Source organism: Centruroides sculpturatus, unplaced genomic scaffold (assembly GCF_000671375.1).
Source record: "Centruroides sculpturatus isolate CEXI.00-Female unplaced genomic scaffold, Cexi_2.0 scaffold1936, whole genome shotgun sequence".
In the NCBI taxonomy this organism is placed as follows: Eukaryota; Metazoa; Arthropoda; class Arachnida; order Scorpiones; family Buthidae; genus Centruroides; species Centruroides sculpturatus.
Window position 1 is genome coordinate 4,865 of NW_019386030.1, and position 12,961 is coordinate 17,825.

Consider the following 12,961-nt stretch of genomic DNA (forward strand, 5'->3'; position numbering starts at 1 on the left):
CTTGACATAATAACACAATTATTAAACAAAAACAATTGATATCCAAACAAAAACATCTGAGATGTAAAAAAATTTTGCCAAGTAAAAACTTATGACAAGTTAGATGACAGTCAAAATTTTTTTTAGAAATTTTTCTTTGGTAAAGATATGTTTAGCACTTGGAAGCAGTACCCACAATATTTTTACTTACATTTTGCCTGCAAGTGCCAACCTTATTTTTACCAGAGAAAAACTCCTAAAAAAATTTTTGACAGTCATCTAAATTGTCACAAGTTTTTACTTGGAGAAAGTTTTTTTACATCTCAAATGTTTTATTTGAATATAATTAACAGAACTAGAAACTTAAATGTCATAAGGTAAGAATTATATTTACTTTTCATATATTATTATATAATACATAATGATTCATATAAATCAACAAACATTGATCGATATGTAATTATTTTACTAAACAGTTGTGCACACATGTATTTTCTAAACTAAATTAATCATTTTACAAAATTTATATTTTATAGGCCCTTAAGTCATTAGAAAAATATCCATTACCATTAAAATCACCATGGGAAGCAAAATGTTATCTTAATTATTTTGGTAAGCAGTGAATTATTCAATTTACTCTTAATTAGTTATTTCAAAATTTTATTAGAAAAATTTTCTTTTTAAACAGAATATTATTTAAATTTTTATGCCTAATAAGATATAATATCACTAAGATACAAATGATGATGATTATAAATAATTAGATGATAAAAAGTCATCTTCAATATTAAATAGAAGAAATGTTATAAAAACAAAGGCATTTTTTACCTAAACTAATTTTGTGCTTCTTCAGTTAACATTTGAACATGAAGAATGCTTTATAACAAAATGCAGCCCTAAAGTATTTTTCTGTACAAATGGAACTTATTCTCATTCACCAACTGTGATTATGGAGCCTTCCAGACAATGCATCATATCCAAGATTTGGTTCTAATCAGTGTATGTTGACCAAGATCTATCAGATAATTAATGCTACCATTGATTGGTTATCTAATTTAGATATTAGCAAGGTTGTGGCCGAAATTTTCAATGTGAATGTTGGACATTTAGCGTTGCCCTCCTGTAAGCCTAGAAGTTTGACAATGGCGTTTGAAACGTCAGTGGAATCATGCTTGATGTTCCAAATGCCATTGTCAAACTTCTAGGCTTACAGGAAGGCGGCGCTGAATGTCCGATGTTCACATTTTTGTGTTGAAAACTTCAGTCACAACCTCACTATTTTATGAACTGCAGCTTCATGTTTGCTGTACTACTATTGTTATGACTAAATAATCTATTGCCTTTACTTCTACTGAGTCTCCCAAAGCATGTCCCAGTCATTAATAAAAAAAAAAAATTGGTCAATTTTGTTGTATTTGCAACTTTACTTATACTCTGATACTCTTCATTTTAAGGAATGAGCTTTGCTATCTATATAGTGAAGTTAAGGCAAAAATTGCTTTTCTTTGTGTTTTTGCTGAAATTTTTGGTGTTTAATATTTGCAGTTGACTTTTTTAATTGACTACTTCATAACAATGTGCAGGTATATCTATAATTTTTGCTTAATAACTTTAATAAATACAAAGCCCCTCAATTTTTGAAGAATTTGTATTTTAAGAACTATTTTTGTCCTGAATATGAGCTTAAATATCTAAATATGCTAGATAGGTAAAGGTTTTCCTTCTTGATTTATTAAGTTTATTCAACTAAAGAAGTTTGTGTGTTTATCTTAAGAACACTCTAGAAAATCTGAAAGAGAAAGTGAAAAGTACAGAAAAATGTGAATTATAAAAATAGGATGATTAAAGAACTGTTTTAATAATAATAAATTTATTATTTAGATACTAAGATATCTGATCTATGGAACCTTTTATAAAACAAAAGTTACATTTTACAGAATAAATTATTGATGGCAGATATTTTTTGTGCATTACATATACTAAATGAAAAAGAACAAAAACAAAATCATTTTTATCAAATTTTTTTTTTTTTGCTTTATATAAATATAATTTAAAAAGCATAACACCCAAGAGAGAGGGGAGAAAAGTGTGAAATTGTATTTAAATAGGAAATTTAATTATTAATTAATGGAATCAAAAACTTTTAAAATATTTAAGTATCAAACAATATTTAGAATCTTTATTAATGTATTTTAATCAATGCTATGAAGTTGTTAGACCAAGCACCCAACTTTGAATCTTCTAAAATTCTACAAGAATTTTAGGTCTGACTCAAACACCAACTTGTGGATTTCAAGAGGTCTGATTTCTGCCTCTAAATAATAGTTTAAAACATACTTTGGTTATATGAACACATAATGACATTTCATCACTACCAAATGAATCATCCAGCATTTTTATTAAAACTGAGAGCATTTATCTTTTTTTCACATTTTATTATCATTCATCAACATCCACACAATATTCTCCATCTATCGTTATAGTAAAGTATTCAGTAGATTTAACCTGAATCATCTTAGCCATTTTGTATGGATCTTTTTTTACAATAAAAATTTAGAAGTAGCTAGCACCAAATCTATTTGAATATAGATTTCTGATAAGAAAAAGGTAATTAGTGATATGCAACAAAAGATTGATTAATTATTGATGGCAGATATTTTTTGTGCGTTACATATACTAAATGAAAAAGAACAAAAACAAAATCATTTTTATCAAATTGTTTTTTTTTGCTTTATATAAATATAATTTAAAAAGCATAACACCCAAGAGAGAGGGGAGTAAAGTGTGAAATTGTATTTAAATAGGAAATTTAATTATTAAAAAAAGTAGGGAAAACATCATAAAATAAGATCTTGATTTATGGGAGGCCTTTATAATGTAAGATAGGAGGCTAATGCCCTTATAGACAATTTGCATGTGATGTATTGTATTCCTGCATGTGCATCTTACCGGTGCTATATTTGTGACATTTCTGTTCTGTTTTAACCTTACCTGATACATGACAGAGTAACCAAACAGGGGAAAGCATAAACCTTGAGTGGCTCACTTAATGAAGAGGTACAGTGTAAGTAAATTTTAAAACAGAATAAAACAAATTCAACAATTACAAAGAAAAAAAAGAAAATTTACCACTCAGTATTTAGAAGTGATGTTATGCAATGGTCAATAAAACTCATAAAACATACATTTTTAATTATTATAGTACAATGATACTATGACCAAGTGTCATAGTTTGTTATACTTACCTTTCCTAACAAAAGAAATTTAGGTTCTGAAGAACTTTATCAAAATCTTTGGATCAACCCAACCACTTGATACAAAACTGACTCTTAAGTGATCTGTATTCTTTTGTGTGATTAAATTAATTAAGAGTTAAAAATCGGATTATTAAGAAAGGTGTCACCATATTCTACCTTCAGTCATGAACTGTGATCCTCTAAGAATGAATTCATAAAATGTTACTTCTCTACCAGTCAGTATCTTGACTAGTAAGAGTTGTTAAATAACCTAGTAAAAAAATCCAGCAAAAAGTTGCATAACTTTTTCAATATGTTATGAGATATTTATTTAAAAAAAATAAATTGTAAATTATTAAACATAAATAAATTTGTGTGGGGCACCATTATTTATGAGATTTTGTTATAAAAAAAAACTTTTGATATTTTTAGTTGTTATAAAATGGCAAAAGTTTTGAGGGTACAGATGAATTTTATAAAAAATTGTAAGCGTTAATAACGAGTATAATCTTTATGAAGTCCGACCCTACTTGAGATACGATCCACCATCTCTTTGACCTTTAACTACCAAAATTTAATAACATTGAATCCCCTAATATACAAACCTTCCTGCAAAATTTCAAAAATTTTTGATAAAAGTAATGGAAATAATTCAGCTTCAAATTGGGTGAACAAAATTGTTCCTCCCACACATCCATAGATACAGATAAAATATTTAATTATTTTTTGTTTTTCTTGCATTTCTCAATGTTCCATGGTCCCTGTGTGTCCAAAAATGTAAAAATGTTTCCAGTTTCCCTACTGTTATATATAACAGGGCTGGGAAAGTAAAATGCATTTTTCCATGTTCTAAACGTGATAAACATCCATACAAGCCAGACTATATACATCTCCACGAACGACATGGCACAAATATGGCATAGGAGGCAGAGCGATGACGACTTGGTCACATGAGATGACGTTCATGCAACTTCTCTATTAGGAGCTTAATATAAAGTACATAATAAAAAAGAGAGGAGTTTGAAGTTGGTCTATTTCTATAGATTCTTCTATCAACAAATTTACTTCTGACTTTGCAGCCCAGATTCTTATGCAGCACATTCTCTCTCTCTCTATAATTTAATATAGGCTATTTTATATATCAGTAAAAGGACATTGAATACCATTTCATGATCCTTTTTATTCAATTGCATATTCCTTTGTGATGCAACCCAGACATACCATTAAAAACAAAAAATAAAAATTTATTCAAAATGTTTTTTTAATTATTAAGGATTTTGTTTATACTTAATACAGTGTATAGAGACATTATAAAAAAAATTTACAGGATTTGAACTTTTTTTTTCTTAATATATTTTTAGGTGATAAAATCTGCAAAATGTTAGAAGATAAGCTAAAGGAGCATGGTGAAAATATACAGAGTTAGTATAAATAAATTTTTTAAAATATTTGACATAAATATGGCAGTCTTTGTACATAAAATATATCATTTATGAAAAACTAGGGTTTTAATTAATATTTGTTTCATTTTTTTTACATTTATGAACTTGTGTTTTAATATACAATTACCCTCATGTAACATGGTAGTTAGATTCCAAAAAACTACAGTGTTATGCAAATCCATGCTATATGAAATAAAGGACTAACACAAAACATAGGGCTAGATACAAAAAGTTATAAAAGTATACTATTCTTTTTCGTAATTAAGAGATATATGTTTATTAAAGTAATCAATAATTAACATACAATCACAACCAAAACTATTGCATGTTAATATTAATTTTTTCTTCACTGCTAAACATCATTAAACAAGGATGGTTTCTTTTTTGGCAAAATATTGTAATCTTCTGAGCTTTCCTATTAATCGTAAGCCGAAGTATCAGCAACATCTTGATTTTTCTCTACATCTTTTTATAAAATCTGATTTTTATTTGCTTGCATTTGCATAAGAAATCTTTAAAAATTTCTTTCTTTTTGTGTTCATTTAGAGCAACCCCATTGTTAATGGGGATTACCAGGGTGCTGATTCATAGGCACCTTGTTAAAAATAAATTTTTTTGAAATTTATCGACAACAGATGTCAGTACTTGATGGCAACGTCTTGTTTACCCTCTGTTTCACATATTTGTGTCCAGATGGTATTTTGTTGATCTATAAAGCCATTATTTGGAATTTTTGGAATTCACTTTTGCTTTTTCGCTCGAAGACTACTGTTGTCTATGTTACAGGTAAGGTTCCATACCTTTTCGTTGTTCATTTTATTCAATCATTCTTTCATTTTTCTATTTAGTTTTCTATATAAAATAAAGTGATTTACTTTCTAAGATATATATGATATATTTTTCATAATTTTAAATATAAATTTTGATCCTATATCGAATCATATTTTTAATGAGTTATTTGTAATTGTTTTATTTTATATTTTCGATTCAGTTATCGTAATTTTATTTATTATTACTTTTAATTTTATATTGTAACATGTCGTTACATATAGTTTATTTTTTTTAAATTAGATTTATCAATTTTCATTAACATTTATTGTACTATAATGGTGTCGACATCTAAAGTTAAAAAAATGTTAGATGACTCTGACCTCCTAGAATATATGGAGAATTTCTCAGATGTGATTTCAGAGTCTGACTCTGACCCTGAGATTAGTATGTATGAAGAGTCTGATAACGATTCTGATGATTTGACCTCTCCAAGCTTCTCTAATCAGTTTATGCAATCCAGGAATGATGATGATGAGGACTATCAGGAGGTTCTATCTCCAGTGCAACCTTCTTCACTTCCTTTCACTTTTCTAGAGCTAGCTGGCCCTAAGCACATGCCACCTCCAGATTCATCCCCGATTGAGTATTTCAATCTTTTTTTTACAATGACTTTACTCAATTTAATTGTAACGGAATCAAATCGTTACATGCAACAAGTCATAAATGGCATAGGGGATAATGTACCATTCACTCTGAAGAACTGGTCCAAACTTTTGGTTGTAGAAATAAAGAGGTTTATAGGATGTATATTGAACATGGGATTAGTCAAAAAGCCTACCACAACATCTTACTGGTCCACTTCTTCCAAGATGGAAAAAACGTAACAAGTTCTTGGAAAATGTTTCCAAGAACTTGTTACGTTTTTTCCATCTTGTCAATAACTCTTAAGTTATCTGGCCCAGTGGAAGAAGAGTACAATCCTTGTACAAAATATCAACCACTGGTTGATCATACTAACAGTGTTTTGACATTACTGCATGCCACACCAGCAAATTTGTGTGGATGAGAGCCTTGCTGGTACCAAAAATAGAACCTCCCTCATGAAGTACAGTACCTTCCAAAAAAATATCATCATCAGTGGGGCATAAAATTTTGGATGCTGTATGACTCGGTCTCTAAGTACTGCTTGATTTTTTCATTTAGAGGGGCCAGGTCTCAGCAGGAAGAGGACAACAATTCTAAATTTGGTCTAGGGTACAGCGTTGTAAAAAACTGCTTGAGACGGGGTTGTACCTGAATAAAGGTTATCATCTTTTTGTAGATAATTTCTTCATGTCAGTTCCTCTTATTTGATATTTATATTCACTGGGTATCTACATCACTGGCACAGTTTGACAAAACAGAAAATATTTACCTGCCCCACTGAAATCTAAGTTTTCTGTCGGCCAAACATCATTTTAGATCTGGCCCGTTGTTAGCCTGTGGCTTCTGAGAAAAATCCTCACAAAAAAATCTGGTCCTGCTATTATCCAATCATGTGAGAGCATGTGAAGAACAAATTGTTAGGTGCAGAATGGCTAAGTCAAAGCCACAAATAATATTACAATATAATAAATTTATGGGTGGGGTCAATACATTAGGCATGTTGTTGTATGTGTACTTGGATGAGAAAAAGACCGTGAAATACTGGAAAAAGGTTGTGTTCAACAACATAGCCAGGATGGTGTTGAACTCATATCTACTATACAAAGAGAATTTCGGAGGCCTGGGAAAAGTAAAATCTAGGTACACGTTCTACATATCAATAATAGAGCTTGGAGGGTGGGGGTGGGTGGATGGCAACAAAAAACTTCCTGAAGATCCTCAAGGACCAAGGGAACTCAGGAAGTTACCTGAAAAAAAGGAGTCAAGGTGCTGTGTCTGCACAAGTATGGGATTGAAGATGAGATCAAGAATCGTTGTCTCAAGGGCATATCCTGGCCATGCACTCTTGTTTCAAGGGGTTACATCCTGAACGTTACCCAAAGCATCATTGCTGATAGGATAGGTATGTGATATAATTCTGATCAAACAATTTACATTATATTTACATGCATTATCATCATGCAGCAAATGCAATAAATAATACTCTCTTACAGATTTGGTCCTGGCAACATCACAGATGTGTTTTATTTCTACTTTTTTCCTTTTTTTTTTTTGTTTTGATGTTAAATTTTGATGTAAAAATCAACATATGTTACATGTACGTTTTATGATGATCATATTTTTATCAGAAATATTTTCATTTTTGTTTAATTTCACNTTACATTATTATATTTAGCATTTAATTGGTGTACTGTGCCAGTGGAAAATTTAACTAATTTAACTTGTGCATTTAAATTATTTAAAGATATTAGTAAATGTATGTAATTTTTTTTCATATGAATATAATAATAATTTAATTTTTGGTGAATTTTTAAAATAATATTGCCAGATTTACTAATATTGCCTGTTTTACAAAATAAACTTAAACAAGGAGGCGTCGCAATTGGCAGCAAAGAGTTGACTAGTAAACCTCCTCAAAAACTGGCACAACTGCAATCACAACTAGAAACAAAGTTTGTTCTATTCATGCTGATTGCAAACACGCATCCAATCATCAAATGCCTTTGTGCCACGTCATTCAGTGGCAACAATGAAAATAGTTTATCACAGCAGAAAGTAAGAGGATTGATACCTTTACAGAATCGAGATTGATAGAGCTTATTCAGGCTTATGAATGCCTGTGGGATTTTAATTATTTGTTTTATCGGAGATTTTATCTTTTCATGTATTCTCGCCGGCTCTAACAAAATGATCATCTTTTTTTCTTTTATTCATTGCAGAAAACAAACTGCTTGCCATTTTAATAAGAAAAATGGCTAAAATTCCATAAATACTTTCAAGTAGAATGTAAAATGTCAGTAAACTCATTAAAGTAGTCAAAAACAAGCTACTGTAATTTTATTGGTTTACTAGCTGCAAAGACCCGCTTCGCTGGGTTTTTATTTGTATGTAATATAGTTTTTTTATATATAAAAGACTGTTTTTCTAAGTAATCTAGAATCTAGCTGCAAGGATCCACTTTGCTGGGCAAAAAGTAACGATAGTGAAGATTAAGATAATTACATTATAGCCAATCCTACCCGTTTTCACAGAATGCAAGAATTAGGTCCCCCGTTTCCAGACTAATTAGAGAATTTTTACGTCCAGTCAAATGAACTATTTTCAATTTGATCAATTTTCTGGAATGTTTACAATCGTTCTATAATCGAATCAATTCGAATTAGAAAATTTTTAAAATCGAAATAGAAAATCTTCCACTTTCAACCACTTTCAACCTCATATTTCCCGCACCCTTATAGCTATCGACACGCAACCACCATAGTGCACAAATGGAGACTTGGGGCTACTACAACATACAAACACCATTCATGTGCGATGTGTAGTTTTGGCTGAAAAGTGAAATATAGGGACACACACGTCCATTTATATATATATATATATAGATTACAGGATCATGTGTTTGAGTTGAAATGTTAGCAAACAATGTGTGACCATAAGATGATGTTGCAGTTGCAGTCACCTGCACAGCTGGAAATCGCATGATGTGACTATGGCTTAAGAGATAATATTCAGTAAGGGTCTTGAATTAATCGGAGTCACATATGTCCTCAAAGCAAGAGTGGTAGGACATAATGTCACAATATGAAAAAAGCCACCTGGAATGGCCAAGAAACTTCTGCAATGGACTAGAATGTAAAGATGGGATTGGGAGAGCCCAAGATTATGAGTGGTGCACAACAAGAGCAACCTTAAATGTTTGAAAGAGTTGGAAATTTGTTAATCCTCGTGGAATAGTAAGCTATAAACTTTATGCGGACAATTTTTTCATATGCATAGAGGTTGTATTACAAAATTCCTTAAGGATTGGTACAACTCATGGCTGCTTTTTACATATTTTTAATGTGGTTTTAGTTCATTCATTCTTTGTTGATTTTTGTTTTGTATTTTAACTTTTTAATTATTAGTTTTATGGGTTCTCATATATTGATTCAATTAGTAATGCATGTTAATGGATAGGATTATATATTTAAAATTACACAAGCCATTCCAAGAAATATTTTGAATGTAACCAATAGCATAAATTATTCATCAATTTTAAATCCAGTCACTATAGATATTCTTTAATTTAAATGTTCTTGTGCTACTTGTAAGGATGCAGTTTGTTTTTAAAATATAACAAAGCAACTTTACCAACAGACCTCAATCTGCAGTTTTTTTATTGCACAGATGAATGAGGATTGATGGCAATGCTTGCCAGGACATTAATTATTTCATTTAAACTAGTAGCAGGCTGATTTTGTATATTTCTTGCTTGTGTATGCCCATCAATTCAAACTTTAAAACTAACTTCCATCAAGAGCAGAGAGAAAAATTTACATAAACCTATAGTCTTTTATGACAAGAAAACAAGCTAAATATTTTAACAAGAACAGCCGTCACTGTTGCAGTTGCCTGCTTGGCTGGAAATTGCAAGGTGTGACCACAGCTTTGTTGGAATTGAGTATATCCTTGGCAATGAAGCTTATCTAGCAGATCCTTATCATTTCTAAGAAGTGTTGCTGTTGGATTCCTTTTGTAATGTATGGATCTTCCATGTGCCATATTGATCTCCTTAACACAAGCCCTTTAAATTCCTGTTGTAGCCAACCATACTATATTCACCTTTGTATCTTTTACAACTTATTGGAAATGCTATTTTGATATTGTTTAATTATAGGTTCAATGGTATTAGAGGTATATCCACATTCTTCAGCAACTTTATGTATTGAAGCTCTTCCATCCTGTCTATTCCATCCACTTAAACAAGAGAATGCTATTCTCACTAAGACTGTTGGCTTCTTGTTAAACTAAGTGCTGCGAGCAGTGCTTCCAAAATGGTTGAGAAATCCAAAAACCCCTACACTTCAGGAGATGCATCATATATCCCCATACCTCTCATAATTTCTCCTGACAAATCTAATACAATACCTTCTAGTGTGTTGACAACTTTTGTACTGTTTCCAAAAAAACAAATGAAAACTATGAGAATCTTGTCTTTTTTTATTGAGTGCTATTGCTTTCCTGCAAGGTGAAAGGCTTTTATGACACTATCCCATGACATTCCATGTGTCTGGCTAAAGCACAGGGAAGGAGTGACAAATCATCTATGTTAATTTTTCTGAAAACTCTTTGATGTAAAGTGTTGTCTCAGAAAGACTCAAGTTGTGACAAATAGATGAGAAAGGAGAGCAATTATATTTATAGTATATTTATATTTATAAAATGAGACAAATTACAAACTATAAAAAGAATTTGCCGAAAGAATTAATAAATCAACTTTAAAATTTCAATGTATAAATTTAGATGTTGAATATTCTTATTAGAGTATTTACACTAAAAGAATTTTGTATATTATTTAAATTTTTCAATTATAAATATATTTGGATTAGTATATTATTTTTTTCCCCTCTGTAAACTGGACCACCTTCCGAAAGTTCTTGGGATTTTTTGACTCTCAGATTTATTCCTGGTTCTCAGAGAAGTAGGTGACACATTAACTTGACATCTGGCCATCATTTTTCTTTTTATTTAGGATGACAATCCTATATCTTATCAAGGCATGTTGAAAAGAATAATGTATAGTACTTGAAGAAATAAGCTGAGACAAGGTTTGGCAATCTGTGACACATTAGAGAGGTTGTGGTCGAAGTTCAAATGTTAAACTTGTATGGCAAGCAGAAGTACACATTTGATGTTTGAACTCCCATGTAAAACACATTGCGCCACACATTCCCATTACGCAGACTCATGGGATATTGTTGAAAAATGGCGGAAACGTTTAACAATGATGAGTGTTACCAGCAAAGGTAAATAAACAAATTAAACTATTTTAAAGTTTTTATAGAATGTTTAATAACACTAATTAAAGTCAAAAGTAATTATTTAGCATCATGTCTCCTCCTGTATATTTCTCATGACATACTTTTGTTGATGGAAGTAGTGGCTTATGTAAATCAGAAAGCAGCTTGGGAAATTATTATTAGAAAATTTACGAACATATTACGCTGTTGATGGTAGAAGATGCTGTGAAAGAACAAACCTACTCCTACAGAATTATGATAAACTATTATGAAGACAAATATATGTAAATTCTATAGGCACTTCACATCACTTGCAAAAAAAATTGAATAATTAAATAATTTCTGGATAAAAATTGTCTGTTTCTTTACAATATTATTCATAAATGCTTAAATTATCATTATTTTAATAAAATACATCATAATTTTAATCCCAAACACAGAAAAATGAAGTTTAAGCCGAACTTCTATTCACTAAGCTAGACATAGCAAACACCATTATCAACCACCTAGACTTGCCATATGCTGGCGCTCGATGTCTGACGTTCACGTTTTCGCAATAAAAATGTCAGCCGCAACCTCTCGATTAACTTTAGAATTGGAAAATACCACCAGTGTTCTGCAACCAATTGCTGCCTTCTGGTGGTAATGTTTATTTAATAATGAATTTGCACATACACTAATCACAGATGACAAATGGCTATCAGCAAACAAAAGATAAAGACAAAAAGTGGGATTATTCTGACTTGCTGTTTTCAGAATTAAAGTTTTTGTCGACAAAAGTTATTGTTGTTCATGGATCTACAAAGTAGTAAAGAAGCTCATGGAAGTTAACAGAATTAATTGAAAGGATCATGTCATCTAATTGCAACATTGAACTAAAACTAACAAAGATTTCTGGAACACACCTTGATATCAGTAAGTGTAAGTTACCAAAGAATGGCAAGAAACTTTGGATATTTGGACATAATAATGGAGTAGATTGTTGAGAGCATTAGGTATGAAGAAAAATCTCACAAATCAGCACTCAAAGTCATCCCAGATCAGAACAAAAGGTGATGTCAGTGTTTGACAGCTCTTTTTAAAAGGACAGAGTCATTTAAAATGGATAAAATCACATGGATGATGACATGTTTCCTTCACCTTTAATAAGTTCAAGAACTTCCAGAAATGGAAAGAGGTTAAACTGAACCTAAAATTCAAAGGAAAGAAAAATTTGGATCAAAATCTTTGTCTAAAGGAACCCTCTGTCTTTTTTATGATTTTGAAGGGTGCAATTAATTATGAAACATGTACTAAAAAGTGTATCAAAGCTTGTCTGGCTCTGTCATATGGCAAAATTACCCATATGGTAACAGATATTTTGGCCTGATTAACCTCAGTGCACTGTGACATCACTTCATCAAAATTTGAAAAGTTAGAGGTTTGCTATGTCCAAAAAGAAAATAACCCATTAAATGTCCTCCAACTATGCTCTATTGATTTCTAGGCTTATCAGAATGAAAGGTTTGAGTTCAGGTGGAAAGCAAACTCTGCCTCCAGAACTAGTAAATAAACTAGAAAAAACCATCAACGAAGTTTCCGCTGTCTACTTGACAAACATCTTTATGGG

General features: G+C 30.9%; 1 protein-coding gene across 2 annotated transcripts in view; it reads left to right on the forward strand.

Annotated features, from left to right (window-relative positions):
• The first annotated feature begins 457 nt into the window (after nucleotides 1–457).
• LOC111613208 (crossover junction endonuclease MUS81-like) overlaps nucleotides 458–12,961 on the forward strand; it is a 41,438-nt gene continuing 28,934 nt past the window's right edge. For both annotated transcript variants that reach the window (XM_023354557.1, XM_023354558.1), the window contains exons 1-2: nucleotides 458–591; nucleotides 4,577–4,636. In XM_023354557.1, the coding sequence (XP_023210325.1) occupies nucleotides 4,594–4,636 (43 nt within the window). In that variant the 5' untranslated portion in view covers nucleotides 458–591; nucleotides 4,577–4,593. The remainder of the gene's footprint in view (nucleotides 592–4,576; nucleotides 4,637–12,961) is intronic.